At 41.3% G+C, this 18,737-nt stretch overlaps 1 protein-coding gene across 1 annotated transcript in view; it reads left to right on the top strand.

The window, feature by feature from the left end:
• The first annotated feature begins 1,518 nt into the window (after window positions 1-1,518).
• The window catches only part of LOC106091427 (uncharacterized), a 29,865-nt gene continuing 12,646 nt past the window's right edge, over window positions 1,519-18,737 (top strand). The window contains exons 1-4 of the mRNA XM_013257947.2: window positions 1,519-1,755; window positions 1,944-2,203; window positions 7,297-7,450; window positions 8,114-8,652. Of these exons, the coding sequence (XP_013113401.2) occupies window positions 1,707-1,755; window positions 1,944-2,203; window positions 7,297-7,450; window positions 8,114-8,652 (1,002 nt within the window). The 5' untranslated portion in view covers window positions 1,519-1,706. The remainder of the gene's footprint in view (window positions 1,756-1,943; window positions 2,204-7,296; window positions 7,451-8,113; window positions 8,653-18,737) is intronic.

The following is an 18,737-nucleotide window of genomic DNA, read 5'->3' as shown; positions in this document are numbered from 1 at the left end:
CAGTCATTGGAAGTCGTAACGGAACACTATGTGCAAAAAAAAAATACAAACGTCTAATTTTTGTCCAATATGGCTATATTGGACAAAAGTTGCGGCTTCCATGGTCTCAAGAAGTAAAATCGGGATATCGGTTTATATGAGAGCTATATCAGGTTATAGACCGATTCGAACCATACTTGACACAGTTATTGGATGTCGCAACGGAACACTACGTGCAAAATTTCTGCCATATTGGACAAAAATTCCGGCTTCCAGGGTCTCAAGAAGTAAAATCGGGAGATCGGTTTATATGGGAGCTCTATCAGGTTATAGACCGATTCGGACCATACTTGACACTGTTGTTGTAAGTCATAGCAGAACACTACGTGAAAAATTTCAGCTATATTGGACAAGAATTGTGGCTTCCAGGGGCTCAAAAATCTAATCGGGAGATCGGTTTATATGGGAGCTATGTCTAAAACTGAGCCGATATGGCCCATTTGCAACGACCCAGATCAATATTAAGTATCTGCGCAAGCGGCTAGTTTTAAGCGTTCGACCTCTATCGTGATTTTGACAGACGGACGGACGGACATGGCTAGATCGCTCACAATGTCGAGACGATCAAAAATTTATATATTATGGGGTCTTAGATAAATATTGCGAGATGTTACAAACGGAATGACTAGATTAGTACACTCCCATCCGATAATGGTGGGTATGAAAATAGCGTTGGCTACTAAAGCCATCAGCTAATCTAACTTTTTTAATCGTGTCATATAACTAGAACCGTATGTCAAGCTGAATTTGATTATATGAGGGTTTGAGGAGGGCACCGTAGCGCAGAGGTTAGCATGTCTGCCTATGAAGCTGAAGGCCTGGGTTCGAATCCTGGCGAGACCACCAGAAAAATGTTCAGCGGCTACATTTGTTATGTACTATGCCATGTAAAACTTCTCTCCAAAGAGGTGTCGCACTGCGGCCCGCCGTTCGGATTCGGCTTTAAAAAGGAGACCCCTTATCATTGAGGTTAAACTTGAATCAGACTGCACTCATTGATAGGTGAGAAATTTGCCCCTGTTCCTTAGTGAAATGTTCGTGGGCAAAATTTGCAAATTTGCTTTTGAGGGTTTTGTTCGATCTCTCCAATCAATGTAAAATTAGGTCCTGCAAGTGTTTCTTGCAGAAGGAGTTATATGGTGAGCCCTGTAGTTTTCGAAGGAAAACTATACTATCTTTTACCCTTCATAGTTACTTATAATTTGTTTTGTGAGCTCTTATCTCACTGAACTATGGCCGATTATAATCATAATCTCATTTATTTAAGAATTATTTATAATTGAAATAATTCCTCTTAAAACTTTTTGTTTCCTTTTGCTTGCCTTTTTATTGACCCTGCTAGGGTATAGTTGCAAATTTCCCATAACTAATAATAATATTTACATAACAATTTTCTTGTAATTTTCCAATTATATTTCAATTTAAACCATAACTCATTTGGAATGTAATTTATTTACCATTACAGTCACAAAGCATTTGCGTAGCAAACAAATTTAAGAATAATTTGGCAAACCAATCAAGACGTACATACACCTCTCGTGCTCATGCCCTCAAACTGGACTATAAAAACCCTGGATGCATTCCAACCACAAAGCAGAGTTTTTCATAAATTCAAAAACGAGTAACATCGACCACAATCAAGGAAGGCAGCAGTGCCAAAGCACAAAATGCCATTGCAAGCAACACCGGCCACCACAGCTCTGATACAATTCCTGGGTAAGCAAAGACTGCATTACACAATTGAAGGAAAAAAAAAATCATAGAAACTGCCATACAAAAAGAATTTTTTAATGAATCCTCAGTTGGATAGATCTCAGTTTCATGTGATATTTCATCAAAAATCAATAAGCGATGACATCCATGACTTGCGGTCCATATCATTTTGAGTTTCTTTGGTCTTTCAGTTGGCTCACATTTTGCCCATTTAGCTTCAGTACTCATAGTCTATGATGGTGCTGCAGTTGCATCTAAGAATTCATTGCAACAACAATACCTGGATGCAGTGCAGCAGGCCTTTGAGATACAATCCCAGCATGGCAAAATAATTGGTCTCCAATGGATCAATGTTCGGTTTTTTAAGTATAACTACGAGGGAGAGCAGCACCAGGACTATGATCAAGAATTTGGCCAACATATACTTAAGGCTGTGGATATTGTTACTGAGGTAAGAAGACCAAATTAAAACCAGTAAGGGAAGGCAAAAGTCGGGCGGTGCCGTCTTTATAATACCCTACACCTACTCTGTAAGTACCAAGTGGCAGCTTTATCTAACTCTGAACCAATTTTGATGGACCTCGGCGGATGTTTGCAGATGGGGTATTAAACCCCGTTTACACTGCTCATTAAATCCTGATTTAAGGCTCTCGTCATACAGGATCTGTGTCTCCCATTTCCCGTTTCCTTGAGTAGGTGGCAAAGTGGCAGTTATATCTAATTCTGAACCAATTTTGATGGACCCCGGTGGATGTTTACAGATGGGGTATTAAACCCCGTTTATACTGCTTATTAAATCCTGATTTAAGGCTCTCGGCATACAGGATCTGTGTCTCCCATTTCCCGTATCCTTGAGTAGTTCAAATCCAGGTATTCTTAGTCCACGAATCATCCCTCCGCACACCCATGGTTCCGGGATAAGAACCACATCAAATCCTCCTGCCATCAGAAGGACTATTAATGCCGTAGAAGCAGCCTTACAATGGGGGTGATTTATCTGCAAAAAACGAACCATGGTCAGCATTCTCTATTTCCACCATTATTTCGTTAGCCTCGTCTTCTGAGTCCGCCAGGAGTTTATTCCCCTCAAAGATTCGTTCGATCTTGTCATGATGAGTTTCCTTACGCATCCAGGGGCAGTTGAGAAAGCAGTGGAACTACTCTTGCTCAGGATACTGGACGCCTGCGTTGTGCACGATTCCTCCTTAGATGCTTCACTAGCTGCTCCTGTCGAAATATCTTTTGAGTTCTGTTCTTCCACGCTGGCGCACAACTTGAGTCTAATCCAACGGGACCCTTTTCGACACCTTCATCTTGTGTTTCAACCATGGTAGTGGGATTCTCAGAGTCCTGGAATCTGCCAGGCTTCAGAGATGTGGTCTATAGTTCCTCAGGCAAGTCTTCAGCAGAATCATCTCCTGATCCCCCAGCCCCACCGCTTTTATAGACCTTCAGTTTCAACTTGTTGAATCCGTAGGATACAACTCCTTCAGACTTTTTGAGGTCCGCCACACAGCCAGAGTTTAGTACAAATACTGAATGTCTCCGGTCACCATCAGCTTCATCCAATCTACCCATCTTCCAGTCGTTAGTTAAAAGATTGGGACTACACTCCCTTAGTCTCCCAAATATGAATTCAGGATCTGAGGGAATCCTTGGTATCCAATCGTATGTCATTGGTCGAGAAGGAATATTTTTCTTCTTGACTAAATCCTGTGCTGCCCCTGGCCAAATCTCGCCAATCTTTTTTAGGACGCAACAATACATTTCAGCAGAGCGTTGGTTTCCGAAAGCAATTGGTTTGTAACGGCCCCGATACCAGACTGCATCGTCACAAACTGTAGGAGGGCCAGACATTTCCACAAGGACATCGGAGTATACAAATAACAGTCCATTGCCAATCCCACTCCAAGTTCTCCAAGAAATATAGCCCTGTTTTTCACCCTATTTAACAACTACCACTGTCCCTAGCGACAAAAGAAATGGATCTTTGGCCCATATTACTATTAATCGTCTCAGTTTTTTTGGGCATAGGATGCTCTTCAGGTGATAGCCTATATATGGGAGCTACATCTAGGTTAGGTTAAGTTTAAGTGGTAGTCTGCCATCAGACTCACTTAGCCTTTTTCGCTCATCGTGATACCACAGGAATAGAAGTATAGTTCCTACCGTCGAACCATCCCGATCGCTTTAAAAAGCCCAATAACTTGCAAATGTTCACATCCGCTAAATGTGATAGATTCTCAAAGAAATGGGAACCTAAGGTGGAACTCCTTCTGCCTGTTTATGGGGGACACACACACAGAAGGTGTTCTAAAGTCTCTTCTACCTCGATGTCCCTACAGCTTCTGCAAAAGTCGTTGCTGGCAACCTTAAGTCTGTCAGCATGTTTTCCGATTAGACAATGACCTGTCATGACGGACAGAATGACTCAGACTTATGGTCTAGCCAGTGACAGCTAAGCAGTAGACCTCTTCAAGTCTAGATGAGACCACATAGCTTTGGAATGCTCACAGTCCCCTCTTTGTGACCATCTATCATTCGTTGACCTTCGGGCCTGTTCTTGAAAACTTAGCTTACATGTCGCTAGAGGCATACCCACAGACAGCAGTGTCCCTGGAGTGTGTAAGGTAGTTCCTAGTCTCGCAAGCTCATTTGCTTTAGAATTCCCTGGGATATGTCTGTGGCCCGGCACCCAGAACAGGTGAATTTTGAACTGTTCAGCCATCTCGTTGAGAGATCTGCGACAGTCGAGGGCGGTTTTTGTGTTCACAAATACATTCTCCAGGCATTTAATGGCTGCCTGGCTGTCTGAGAAGATATTTATGCCAAGCCATTCCATCCTATCCTAGCCATTCCACCACTTCCATAACTGCAAGGATCTCCGCTTAATACACACAGCAGTGGTCGGGTAGCCTTTCCGATGTGACCGGTTCTAGATCTTTAGAGTACACCCCAAATTCCACCTGGTCGTCTAGTTTGAAACCATCCGTATAGAAGTATATGTAGCTTCTGTTATCAGGGACATCGTAGTTCCAATCGGTTCTATCAGGAATAGTGATACAGTACTTTTTATCAAAAAGCGGCTCAGGTAGGGTGAAATCCACACGGCCTGGAACATCGAACATTGTATCAAGGATAACACAGTGTCCGTAGCCGCTACATGACTAATGACAAAGCTCCCTTAACCTCACGGCAGTGGTCGCTGCAATTTGTCTAGCCACAATGTCCAGAGGCATACCATGTAGCATTAAATTTAGTACATCAGATGGTGTCGTCCTCAGAGCGGCTGTGATGCAAAAACAAGCCATTCCTTGGAATCTGTTAAGTATTGAGCAGTAGGTGGACTTTTGAAGCACCGTCCACCATACCACAACACTATATAGCATTATAGGTCTGACAACTGCAGCATATACCCAATGCATGACACGCCTAACTAAGCCCCCAACTTTTGCCAATGGCTCTCTAGCAGGTGTATAGGGCAGGAGTGGAAGTTCAATTTCCTGTCCAGCAGAACACCCAGGTATTTTGCGCAGTAGGTGGACTTTTGAAGCACCGTCCACTATACCACAACACCATATAACATTATAGGTCTGACAACTGCAGTATATACCCAATGCATGACACACGGTCTAACCACAATGTCCAGAGGCATAAGATGTAGCATTAAATTCAGTGCATCAGATGGTGTCGTCCTCAGTGCGGCTGTGATGAACAAACACGCCATTCTTTGGATCCGGCTAAGTATTAAACGGTAGGTGGACATTTGAAGCGCCGTTCAACAGACCACAACACCATATAGCATTATAGGTCTGACAACTGCAGTATATACCCAATGCATGACACGCCTAACTAAGCCCCCAACTTTTGCCAATGGCTCTCTAGCAGATGTATAGGGCAAGAGTGGCCTATCTTTCCCTTTCAAAAATGTTGGAGTTGAAGTTCATTTGCTTGTCCAGCAAAACACCCAGGTATTTTGCGTTTACTGTAAATGGAACATTCCCTCCACCCAAGGAGACAGGTTCAAAGTAGGCAACTTGCATCTCCTGCTGAATAGAACAAGTTCGGTCTTGCACGGATTTATACCTAGGCCACTTTCGGGAGCCCACTTTGCTGTTGTACGAAGAGCTTCCTTTGGAGGGAAACTTTCCCTTTACCGCAATAACCACGTCATCAGCATACTCGACCACTTTTAAAACTTTTTCTTCCAAAGATAATAATATATTGTTAATGGCTATTTTTCAAAGTAGAGTAAACAGTACATCCCCTAGAGGTGCTGCTTTGCTGACCCATCTTTTTCGATCCACAGATCCCAAGCCTGCCGTAATGCATCTTTTAGTAGGTAAATCATTAATAAACTTTCTTACGGTAAAATTGATGGCTAGAAACTGCAACTCCTTCATGGTTGACATCTATTTTACATTATTGAAAGCACCTTCAATATCAAGAAATGCAACCATTGTATATTCCTTGACAGCGAGAGAATCCTCTTTGTAGGCTATTTGGTTGTGAAGGACTGTTTCAGTGGATTTGCCTTTACTATATACATGCTGCTGCCGCGACAGGTGATCTCCATGGATCTTTGCCCTAAGATATGTTTCTATAAACCTCTGAAGAGTCTTCAGCATAAAGAATGACAGACTAAGAGGACGAAAATCTTTCACCTTTGTGTGGTAAGGTTTTCTTGCTTTCGGAATGAAAATGACCTTTGTATCCTTCCACCCCACAGGTATAAATGTCATGCTGATACAAGCAGAGTATATCTCCCTAAGCCAGGGAACCAGTCGATCAGACTCAGCTTGTAATTCAACCGGTGATACATCATCAGGGCCTGGCGACTTAAAGGAGTCGAAACTTCTTATTGGTCAAGGGATTTCAGCTCAGACACAATTTCCTTAATAATTTCCGCCGAATGCACACTAGTGACAACCTCTTCTGGCGCCACGTTGTCCCTTCTCGCGAAATGTGAATCAATGTGTAGTCGAAGTGTTTCCTCACTAGACAATTTCCATACATTTTCTGACTTCTGAATATACCCCATCGCAATAGGTCTCGTGGACAGAATCTTCCTTAGCCTAGAGGCCTCAGATGTATCCTCCACGGAGCTGCAAAATTCCACCCAGGATTTGTTCTGAGCCTTTCTCAGCTCTCCCACTTATATTTTCTTAGCTCAGCCTTATAAATGTCCCAATCGTGTGGTACCCTTGTGGCTTTCACCCTGTTGAAGAGTTTTCTGCAGTCCTTCCTTTGACCAACCAGCTCTGACGTCCACCATCGCGGTCGCTGTTTGCCCCTTAGCTTGACACTAGGATATGCTGACACAAGCAAGTCATTCAGGGCCTTCGTGATACGCTTGACCATTATGCCTATATCCTCCGCAGTTTCCAATTTTTTGGGAATGATTTAAGTCGTAGTCTTTGTATTCCAATCAATGGCAACATTTTGTAATAATTCAAATGTCGCATTTTGTACTACATTTTTGTTACACCTTAACTTCACCTAACAAAATTTGCAAAAATTTCTCGTTCTCTCAATACTCCGCAGGGCTTTATAACAATTCTAGCAAATACTTCAAGATTTCTTCATGCTCGCTACTATGCCACCCGCTATGCAACACTACGCCTCAAGGATAAACTCTATTTGTTTCTGTGTGAACATGAAAATCCTGCAGAACTGCTGGCCTCAGAGCTTTTACAATGTAAGTGAAACTTGGAATTCATAAATTCAGAGCCTCGTTTTCATTTGTTTTGCTTTCTCAGTAGTTCAAGTGTCGTGTCAAGTCATAGTGATGCCCTTATTTTAAACCAAAAATCGCATAGGAAAAAACAAAACAAAAATGGGGTCGGTCTATTTTGTAAGGCTGCCATTGGCGACATAAACTATGTAAGCACAGTAAGTGAAACCACCAAGAAACGTTTGATTCGAAGTTTAAAATTATGGCCTACTAGGTCTTCGTTATCACCATTTGCAATGGACAGTTATTAGAGAAACTCTTAAAAGTATTTCCAGTTGGGATATTCAATAAATAACACAAGCAAAAGATTGTCGTTGAGGGGGCATAGGCGAAACCAAAGTGGATTGCCAAATGTAAAAGATTTTTAAACGGAAATGTTGGTGAAGTCTTACATTTTCTTTGTTTCTGTTCTATGGTTGCTGTGGTTTTGGTCACCCCCCCCCACACAATAAAAACTACATCTACTCCATTTATTTTTATTACCATCACTCTTTGGCAACACTATGACTGCAGAACACTTAACAACAACTTCCTAAATTTGTTTCGATTTAAGTTTTTCCATTTTGCTGCCAGCTCGCGGATGCATGTTAACTAAACAAAAATGGTAATGCCCAAAATTTATTCCAGTTTATCCGCATCACTTAATGGTTACACCAGCAAACGACAACAGTCGCCAGCAAAGCAACCAGGACAACAAGGACCACAATCAACGGCAAAGCAATGCTAAGAACGCTGGCGGTAATAGCAGTGGGATAGGCACTATGAAAACTCAAAAACCAAAAATCCAACAAACTTGCAATGAGCAAAACATGGTGGCTAAGGAAACGCCATATAAAAACTTTGCTCAGTCAAGGGAGACGATTGCCAGGGAGGCAAGCGATGGCAATGCATCTGTGGCATCATCATCACCCACATCGTCTTCGATGAACCAAAAACTAGTCACTAGCATCAGCAAGTACCACAACATCAATTTTGAATTGTGGACACAAAGATATGTTGGAGCCGAGGGCAATTTGAATGCCATACACCTCGATACGTTCTGGGGACTTTGTAGGATATTTGCCAAAAATGTTGAACTTTATCCCAATAAACTAAAGAATCTACAACGACGTGTAATGAGAGTTGGTACGCTAACATATCTGCCATACGTTAAAACTAATTACGTGGTAAGTTTTCCACTATGCCAACAGCCACACACAAACGAGCATTATTGATAATGACAACAACGACACGATAGGATACAGGGCAGCACAGTGGTTTGAAAACCCAGCAAAACAAATTATAGACAATTTTGTACGTAGTGAAATTTTTCTATGAAGATTTTCCTTAGAAATTTTGCTCTACTCCTAAATACATTTCATTTGAGCCCCATATTGGCTTGTTCGGTAAATATGTATGTCCGGTTTAGGGGTGTTTTCGAGGAAGCGGTGGTCCCCAGAGACTTATCCCTGAAAAAAGTACCAGCAACGTGCTCTACCCTCAAATACCATTTTTTTAAACCCCATATTGCCTTTGGTCTAAGGGAATTTTATGGGATGAGGCGTCCCCCAAACACTTGACCCCAAAATTGGTTATCAGATTCATTTTTATACCCACCACCGAAGGATGGGGGTATATTCGTTTTGTCATTCCGTTTGCAACACATCGAAATATCCATTTCCGATCTTATAAAGTATATAAATATATATTCTTGATCAGTGTCAAAATCTAAGACGATCTAGACATGTCCGTCCGTCTGTCCGTCTGTCTGTTGAAATCACGCTACAGTCTTTAAAAATAGAGATATCGAGCTGAAACTTTGCACAGATTCTTTTTTTTTTTTTGTCCATAAGCAGGATAAGTTCGAAGATGGTCTATATCGGACTATATCTTCATATAGTCCCCATATAGACCGATCGGCGGATTTAGGGTCTTAGGTCCATAAAAGCCACATTTATTATCCGATTTTGCTGAAATTTGGGACAGAGAGTTACGTTAGGCCACCCGACATCCTTCCTCAATTTGGCCCAGATCGGTCCAGATTTCGATATAGCTGCCATATAGACCGATCGGCCAATTTAGGGTCTAAGGCCCATAAAGGCCACATTTATTATCCGATTTTGCTGAAATTTGGGACAGTGAGTTATGTTAGGCCACTCGAAATCCTTCCTCAATTTGGCTTAGATCGGTTCAGATTTGGATATAGCTGTCATATAGACCGATCCGCCAATTTAGGGTCTAAGGCCCATAAAAGCCACATCTATTATCAGATTTTGCTGCAATTTAGGACAGAAAGTTATCTTAGGCCACTCGACATCCTTCTTCAATTTGGCTCACATCGGTGCAGATTTCGATATAGCTGCTATATAGACCGATCCTCCGATTTAGGGTCTAAGGCCCATAAAAGCCACATTTATTATCCGATTTTGATAAAATTCGGGATAGTGAATTGTGTTAGGACCGTCGACATCCTTCGTCAATTTGGCCCAAATCGGTTCAGATTTGAATATAGCTGCCATATAGACCGATCCTCCGATTTCGGGTCTTAGGTTTATAAAAGCCACATTATTATCCGATTTCGCTGAAGTTTGGGACAGTGAGTTGTGTTAGGCCCTTCGACATTGTTCTTCAATTTGGCCCAGATCGGTTCAGATTTGGATATAGCTGCCATATAGACCGATTTCTTGATTTAAGGTTTTGCGCCCATAAAATGCTTTATTTATTGTCCGATGTCGCCGAAATTTAGAACAGTGAGTAACGTTAAGCCCCTTTGTCCGATGTCGCTGAAAGTTGAGACAGTGCTTTGTGTTAGGATCTTCGACATTCTAGTGCAAATTGGCCCTAATCGGTCCGGATTTGGATATAGCTGCCATGTAGACCAATATCTCGATTGAAAGTCTTGGCCCCATAAAAGGCGCATTTATAATTCGATTTCACAGAAATTTGATACAGTGACAAATGTTAGGCTTTTCGACATCCGTGTCGTATATGGTTCAGATCGGTTAATTTTTAGATAAAGCTACTGTACTTATTAGTATTTGGTCCAAATCGGAACATATTTTGATATAACTGATATGGGACATAAGGTATGAAATATTCAACGAATTTTGGATGAAAGGTGGTTCACGTATATACCCGAGGTGGTGGGTATCCAAAGTTCGACCCGGCCGAACTTAACGCCTTAATTTCAAATACCTTTCATTTAAGCCACAAATTGCCATGGCCGGTGAATATGTACTCTTTAGTGGGTGTTTTGGGGATAGGACGGTGCGCCAAATTTTCCACATTTGGATATCAGATTCGTATTCTACTCGCAATACCTCTATTTGAGCCCCATATTGCGATGGTCAATAAATAAATACTGTTTTGGGGAAGAGGTTGGCCCCCCAGAAAATTGGTTCCGAAAGTGGGTATCAATTTCGTGCTCTACTCCCCAAAAACTATAATTTGAGCCCCACATTGACATGGTCGGAAAATACGTCCGGTTTAGGGGTATTTTGGGAGTGGGGTGGTCCCCCAAACACTTAGCCCCGAAAATATATCAGCTTCGTGCTCTACTCTCAAATGTAATTTATTTGAACTTTATATTGCCATTGGCCTCTAAATTGTATATCAAATTCGTTTTCTAATCTCAAATAACTTTCATTTAAACCCCTTATTGGAAAAGTCAGCAAATGTATCTGGTTTGGGGTAGGGGCCATAAAAACTGTCAATATCGAGCTTTACTCTCTTTAAGACCCAATTTGTGGCAAATACTTCCTATTTTGGGGGTTTTTATGGGGGTGGGACGTCCCCTTGACAGCTGGTCTTGAATGGTGATATCAGACTCGTGGTCTACTCCCAAATACCTATCATAGTCGTCAAACATGTCCGGTTTGGGGGGTGTTTTGGGGGATGGGGCGGCCACTTAATGACTTGGCTCTGAATATAAATCAGATTCGTGTTCTACTCTACAATACCTCTTATTTCAGCCCCATATTGCAATGGTCAGGAAATTTGTCCTATTTGGGTAGTGTTGGGCACTTTTTCTCAAATATCCAGACAATCTTTTCAGCCGTTTTTGAGTCTATACGGAACACACAAACAAACAAACCAACAAAAGAACACAAATTGATTTTCATACCCTCCACCATAGGATGGGGGGTATACTAATTTCGTCATTCTGTTTGTAACTACTCGAAATATTCGTCTGAGACCCCATAAAGTATACATATTCTTGATCGTCGTGACATTTTATGTCGATCTAACCATGTCGGTCCGTCTGTCCGTCTGTCTGTCTGTCGAAAGCACGCTAACTTCCGAAGGAGTAAAGCTAGCCGCTTGAAATTTTGCACAAATACTTCTTATTAGTATAGGTCGGTTGGTATTGTAAATGTGCCATATCGGTCCATGTCTTGATATAGCTGCCATATAAACCCATCATGGGTCTTGACTTCTTGAGCCTCTAGAGCGCGTAATTCTTATCCGATTATAATGATATAATAATATTATATATTATAATTTTGCACGACGTGTTTTATTATGATATCCAACAACTGTGCCAAGTATGGTTCAAATCGGTTAATAACCTGATATAGCTGCCATATAAACAGAAATGGGGACTTCACTTCTTGAGCTTCTAGAGGGCGCCATTCCTATCCGATTTGGCTGAAATTTTGCATGACGTATTTTATTCTTACTTTTAACAACTGTGTCAAATAAGGTTCAAATCGGTTCATAACCTGATATAGCTGCCATATAAACCGATCTGGGATCTTGACTTCTTCAGCCTCCAGAGGTCGCAATTATTATCCGATTTGCCTGAAATTTTGTACGACGGATTCTCTCATGACCATCAACATACGTGTTTATTATGATCTGAATTGGTCTATAGACCGATACAGCTCCCATATATATCGATCTCTCTATTTTACTTCTTGAGCCCCCAAGGGGCTCAATTCTTATTCGAATTGGCTGACATTTTACACAGGTCTCCAACATATAATTTTATTGTGGTCCAAACCGGACCATATCTTGATATCGCTCTAATAGCAGAGCAAATCTTTTCTTATATCCTGTTTTGCCTAAGAAGAGATGCCGGGAAAAGAACTCGACAAATGTGATCCATGGTGGAGGGTATATAAGATTCGGTCCGGCCGAACTTAGCACACTTTTACTTGCTATATATAAGACTAGCTGGACAGGGCCCGCTCCGCCGTCTTTCACTCTCTAATTTTATCTGAGCCCTATATGGTCACGTCAGGAAATAGGTCCTGTTTGGGGATGCTGGAACGGCCTTTCAGATATTTCGCGACAATGTGGATATTATATTGGTGCTCTTCTCCCAAATGCCTTTCATAGGAGCCCTATATTGCTATGGTTGGTAAATATGTCCGGTATGGGGTAAGGATACAAATTTCGGTTTTTATGTTATTATAAACTAAATTGCACTTAAATCGCCCCACCCATCTCCGAGATCTGGCGTTTTTGCAAATAGGGTAAGGGGAGAGTCCGCCCATTAAAGTTTGGATGTTCTCTTGGATTTGGTGGTGGATTGGAGCAGGCAAACTCTTTGCCCCGAAAGTGGATATCAGATTCATACTCTACTTCCAAAAACCATATTGGAGCTACATATTGCTATAGTGGGTATATATGTATGATATAAGGGGAGTCTATGAGTTGAGGCGTCCCTGAAACATTTGGCCATGAAACAGATACAGATTTGAACCTCTTTTTGCCATAATCCACAAATATGTCCAGTTTAAGGATTATGCAGGGTGGGGTGGCAAACCACGTATTTAGCCCTAAGAAAATATCAGTATCGTTCTCTACTCTCAAATTTTTTTCTTTTAAGCCCCAATTCAAGCATTTTTAAGGAGGCTACCAAGATATTCAGGGTTTCGGGTCTCGTTCAGATTGACACTAATTAATTTTTTTGTATTGGTTATCTACATTTAAAATCATATTTCAAGGCGACCACTTGGGATATCAAATTCTTAAAGATCCACAGGTCCTCCTATGTCCATCCCAATTTGAGGGTAAAAAGTGTACTCTACTACCAAAAATCTTTAATTTCTGTTCTTTTCTATCCTGATTGGCCTTCATATATTATTTCATATTATTTCATATTATTCATATATTATTTGTATTTCCTTTTTATTCTTCGGTAGGATAGGGGGAGGGGGATTGCCCTCTGACACGTATTTTCATTTGAGTACAATATATTGTCGGTCATCGTACATGACAGTTTGGCGTTGCATTTATTGGAACGCTAAGAACCAAACAATTTTTTTGAGTATTTTATTGTCGCGATGGAGGCCACCGTAGCGCCGAGGTTAGCATGTCCGCCTATGACGCTGAACGCCTGGGTTCGAATCCTGGCGAGAGCTTCAGAAAAGTTTTCAACGGTGGTTTTCCCCTCCTAATGCTGGAAACATTTGTGAGGTACTATGCCATGTAAAACTTCTCTCCAAAGAGGTGTCGCACTACGACACGCCGTTCAGACTCGGTACATTGATATATGAGAAGTTTGTCCCTGTTCCTTAGTGGAATATTCATGGGCAAAATTTGCATTTGCATTGTCGCGATCTACTGTCCTGCGGAACGGTAGGAAGTGACCCAGATACTTGAATCCTTATAACAACATTAGATTCGAAATATACTATCATAGACCTTTCTTTTAATTGACATATTATCCCGATCGAACTTCATGTCCTATAGAATCGTATTTATTGGTGGGCCGGTCCCAAATGCTGCCAAAGGTGTATACCAGATTCTTAGTAAACTCCTAAAGAACTTTCATTTGATATCCATTTTGTGATGTTGGACATTCATGCCCGCTTTGGAGTTTTTAATGTTGGTGAGGCCCCGTGGACATCTTGGACCAAATTGTTATAATAAATTTGTACTTATTTTCCTAAAACCCTTCATTTGATACCCATATTGTCCCAATCGGTAAATATGTCCTGTTGAGGGGCTTTGGGGGGTAGGGAGACGCCTCAGGCACCAAAGAATACATTTTTATATCAAATTCGCACTTTACTTTTAAATACCTTTCATTTGATATCCATATTGTCCCAATTGGTAAAATTGCCCTGCTTCGGGGTTTTGGGGTGGGGGAGGCCCCTTAGTCACCAAGGAATACATTTGAATGTCAGAGTTATACTCTACTTTTAAATACCTTTCATTTGATACCAATATTGTCCAAAGCGGTTAAGTGTCCTGTTAGGGGGTATTTTGGGGGTTGGGGACCACCCCGAACACTTAAGGTAAAATTTGTATACCAAATTCGTACTCTATTCTTAAATACCTTTCATTTGATACCCATATTGTCCCAATGGGTAAATATGTCCGTTCGTGTAAGTTTTGGGATGAGGCGTCCCCCAAGTTATTTGACTTCAAATTTGTATACGACTTTCGTGTTTTTGGGGTACCATAGGGAGGCATACAAAATTTTGCTTAAATCGATGCACCCATCTCCGAAATTCGGCGTTTTTGAAAATGGTATTAAGGGGGAGGGTCCGCTCCCCCTTCGGATATGAAAAATGTAGTACCCTATTTTCACCGAGGTCTCAAACCGTACCATCTGTGAACATTTCAGAACAATCGGTTCAGTCGTTTTTATACCCACCACCATAGAATGGGTGTATACAAATCTAGTCATTCCGTTTGTAACACCTCGAAATATTGGTCTGCTAACCCATAAAGTATATATTGTATATTATGGATCCTCTCGACATTCTGATTCGATCTAGCCATGTCCGTCCGTCCGTTTGTCGAAATCACGATAGCGATCAAACGCGTAAAGCTACCCGCTTTAAATTTTGCATAGATACTTAATATCGATGTAGGTCGTTGGGGATTACAAATGGGCCATATAGGTTTAGATTTGGATATAGCTCATATATAAACCGATCTCCCGATTTGACTTCTTGATCCCCTGGAAGCCTCAATTTTCATACGATTTGGCTGAAATTTTGGACATATCATTCTGTTAATTAACTTTGTTAATTACGGTACAAATCGGTCCATAATCTGGTATAGCTCCCATATAAGCCGTTCTCCCGATTTGACTTGTTGTGCCCCTGGAAGCCGCAATTTTCACCCGATTTGGCTGAAATTTTGCATATGGTGTTCTCTAATGACCTCCAATGTCTGTATCATGTACGGTTTAAATAGGTCCATAACCTGGTATAGCTCCCATATAAACCGATCTCCCGATTTGACTTCTTGAGCCCCTGGAAGCCACAATTTTCATTCGATTTGGCTAAAATTTTGCACATCATTTTGTTATGACCTACAACAACAATGCCAAGTACGATCCAAATCGGTCTATGACCTGATATAGCTCCTATATAAACCGATCTCCCGGTTTTGACTTCTTGAGCCTCTGGTCTGTAACCTGGTATAGCTCCCATATAAACCGATCTCCCGATTTGACTTCTTGAGCCCCTGGAAGCCAAAATTTTCATTCGATTTGGCTGAAATTTTGCACATATGATTCTGTTATGACCTCCAACGAATGTGTCAAGTACGGTCCGAATCGGTCTATAACCTGATATAGCTCCCATGTGAGCCGATCTCCCGATTAGACTTCTGGAGCCCCTAGAAGCCACAATTTTTGTCCCATTTGGCTGACACTTTGCATGCGGTGTTCTGCTTTAACTTTCATCAACTGTGCCAAGTACGGTCCACACCGGTCTATAACCTGACATAGCTACCATATAAACCGGTCTCTCGATTGTCCTTGTTTGGTTCCTAGAAGCTTTAATTTTGCTGGTTTGACAGAAGTTTGGTGTGTGAAATAAAATTATGCCCTTCAACTAAATTTAGTTTATATAAATTTTTGGCAGAATCCACGGTGGTGACTTCCCAAGATTCGGCCACACAAACAAACAAACCGACAAACAAATACAAACTGATTTTTATATATATATACGATTTTTTTCCATGAAAAATTTCTTTTCTGAAAATTGTGTCAAAATTCACTTGAGCCACTGTTCTCCTTTTGGCAATTAAAATGCATACAATCGCCCTCACACCACACCTATGTGTGTGCAATGCATAACACTTTTGCATCGCCCCCAACACACATGCACACACGCGTAAACAGCCCAAGGCAGCCCAACAAGAGCGAGTACCATCTCCATAGCGAATTGCAAAGAAAACAGAAAGTTAAACAAGGAAAACTTTTGCCAGAACACTTTATTGCTGGTTAAGTTTCTCGACATAAGTCTGAGGTTGAAGTTTTTCATTTGGTGTTGCAGGAGTCACCAACTAACAGACCATCACTTCGCCTCCACTTCGGCGTCACTCAGCAAACTGTTGTAAGTTGTGTCGTGGTGTCACTTAATTGTAAACATATGTTGTGGCATATGTTTATCTATCGCCAACACTGTTGTTGCTTGATGTTGGGCTCTTTGCCAAACAACAGTCAATTCGTTTCGCCTCGTCCAATAGAGGCTGGCAGGGAGTTAGCAGGGGGCAAGAAAACTTTTATTCACACTCAATTGTCAATACAGGAATAAAGTTCACACACACACACATAGTCACACATCCCAGAACATATAATTGCGGATGGAGTAGTTGTACCAGAATATCGACTGTTTACATTGGGGAGTGAGCTGTAATGTAAGTCTTCTTTTTCTTGGCACCCTAAAGGCAATTGCCATAGCGATAAGTGTGAGATGGCCATTATTGATTTAAATGCTTTTCCCCTCCTTTTACCCCAACTCCAACACAGGGGCGTTCCTAATTGTATACCTCATTTAACAACAAGGAGTCTGTAGAATGAGACCGATATAAATACTTCCATTAGCCAAAAGGACAACCACAAGATTGCACCCCCATTTGTGGTTATGGCAGAAACTGATTGTAGACCGCAAATTATGTTAATCACTTTGTAGCCGTCCAAGTGTCGACTCCATTAATATTCCCAAAAGTTTGTCAATTTTATGCATAAAGAATTGTTATGAGATGGAAATAGGTGAATACAAGTATTTGTGATGGAGACTTGATATGTGATTTCATCAATCACAAATTTTTGGATTTAAATTTTCATTTTAATATGCGGGAAAAAAGAGAAGACATTAGGCCCCAAGTCATGGCTGCACACCAAATGATGCATCACTGCGGCGTTTTTGCCTGCCATAAAAGTTGCTGGTTTATGCCGATGTGTCAGAGCTCCCCTTGTCATGGTGAACAATGATTCGTCTTTTCTTGTTCATTTTTTGAATTTCTGGCAACCAAATTGTGATGTACCACTCACAATTTACCGTCACACAGCGGATAAAACCGAAAAAAAAACTACTGAAAAATATGCCATTTGTGAACGGATAGAGAAAACTTTTTGAAATTTTTAATGGTTAGAGCTGAGCTGTTATCCGGATCACGCGCAAAATAATAAGACATGGTTCGAGCGCCTCTTGGCACGGCACTAAAGTAGGTAACCTCGGCATTTCAAAAAATTTTTTCCGCTTGCTAAATCCTCATTTGTGATCCGATTTGTTGGATAGTGCTGAAAAATCAATAAAAACAAGTAAGAGCGTGCTAAGTTCGGCCGGGGCGAATCTTATATACCCTCCACCATGGATCGCATCTGTCGAGTTCTTTGCGCAGTATCTTTTTTTAGGCAAACAAAGAATAATGAATAAGGACGGAGGAGGAGCTATATCATGTTATACTCCGATTCGGGGCTCAGCAAAGTCGGAAGATCGGTTTATATGGAAGCTGTATCAACCTATAAATCTATTCAGACCATATAGCACACGTATGTTGAAGGCCATGGTAGAAGCCGCTGTACAAAATTTGTGCCAAATCGGATAAGAATTGCGCTCTCTAGAGGCTTAAGAAGTCAAGATCCGAGATCGGTTTATATGGCAGCTATATCAGGACCATTCTATGCAATGTTGAAAGCGATATCAAAACACCACGTGCAAAATTTCAGTCAAATCGGACGAGAATTGCGCCCTCTAGAGGTTAAAAAGTCAAGCCCCGAGATCGGTTTATATAGCAGCTATATCACGTTATGAGCCGATTTGAACCATACTTAGCACAATTGTTGGGAGTGATATCAAAACAATACGTGAAGTCAAGACCCAAGGTCGGTTTATATGGCAGCTATATCAAAACATGGACCGATTTGGCCCGTTTACAATCCCAACCGACCTACACTAATAAGAAATATTTGTGAAAAATTTCAAGTGGCTAGCTTTACTCCTTCAAAAGTTAGCGTGCTTTCGACAGACGGACGGACGGACGTGGCTAATTCGACATGGCTAGTTCGAATGTCACG

The sequence above is a fragment of the Stomoxys calcitrans genome, chromosome 2 (genome assembly GCF_963082655.1).
Source record: "Stomoxys calcitrans chromosome 2, idStoCalc2.1, whole genome shotgun sequence".
In the NCBI taxonomy this organism is placed as follows: domain Eukaryota; kingdom Metazoa; phylum Arthropoda; class Insecta; order Diptera; family Muscidae; genus Stomoxys; species Stomoxys calcitrans.
This window is presented reverse-complemented; position numbering and strand designations above follow the sequence as displayed.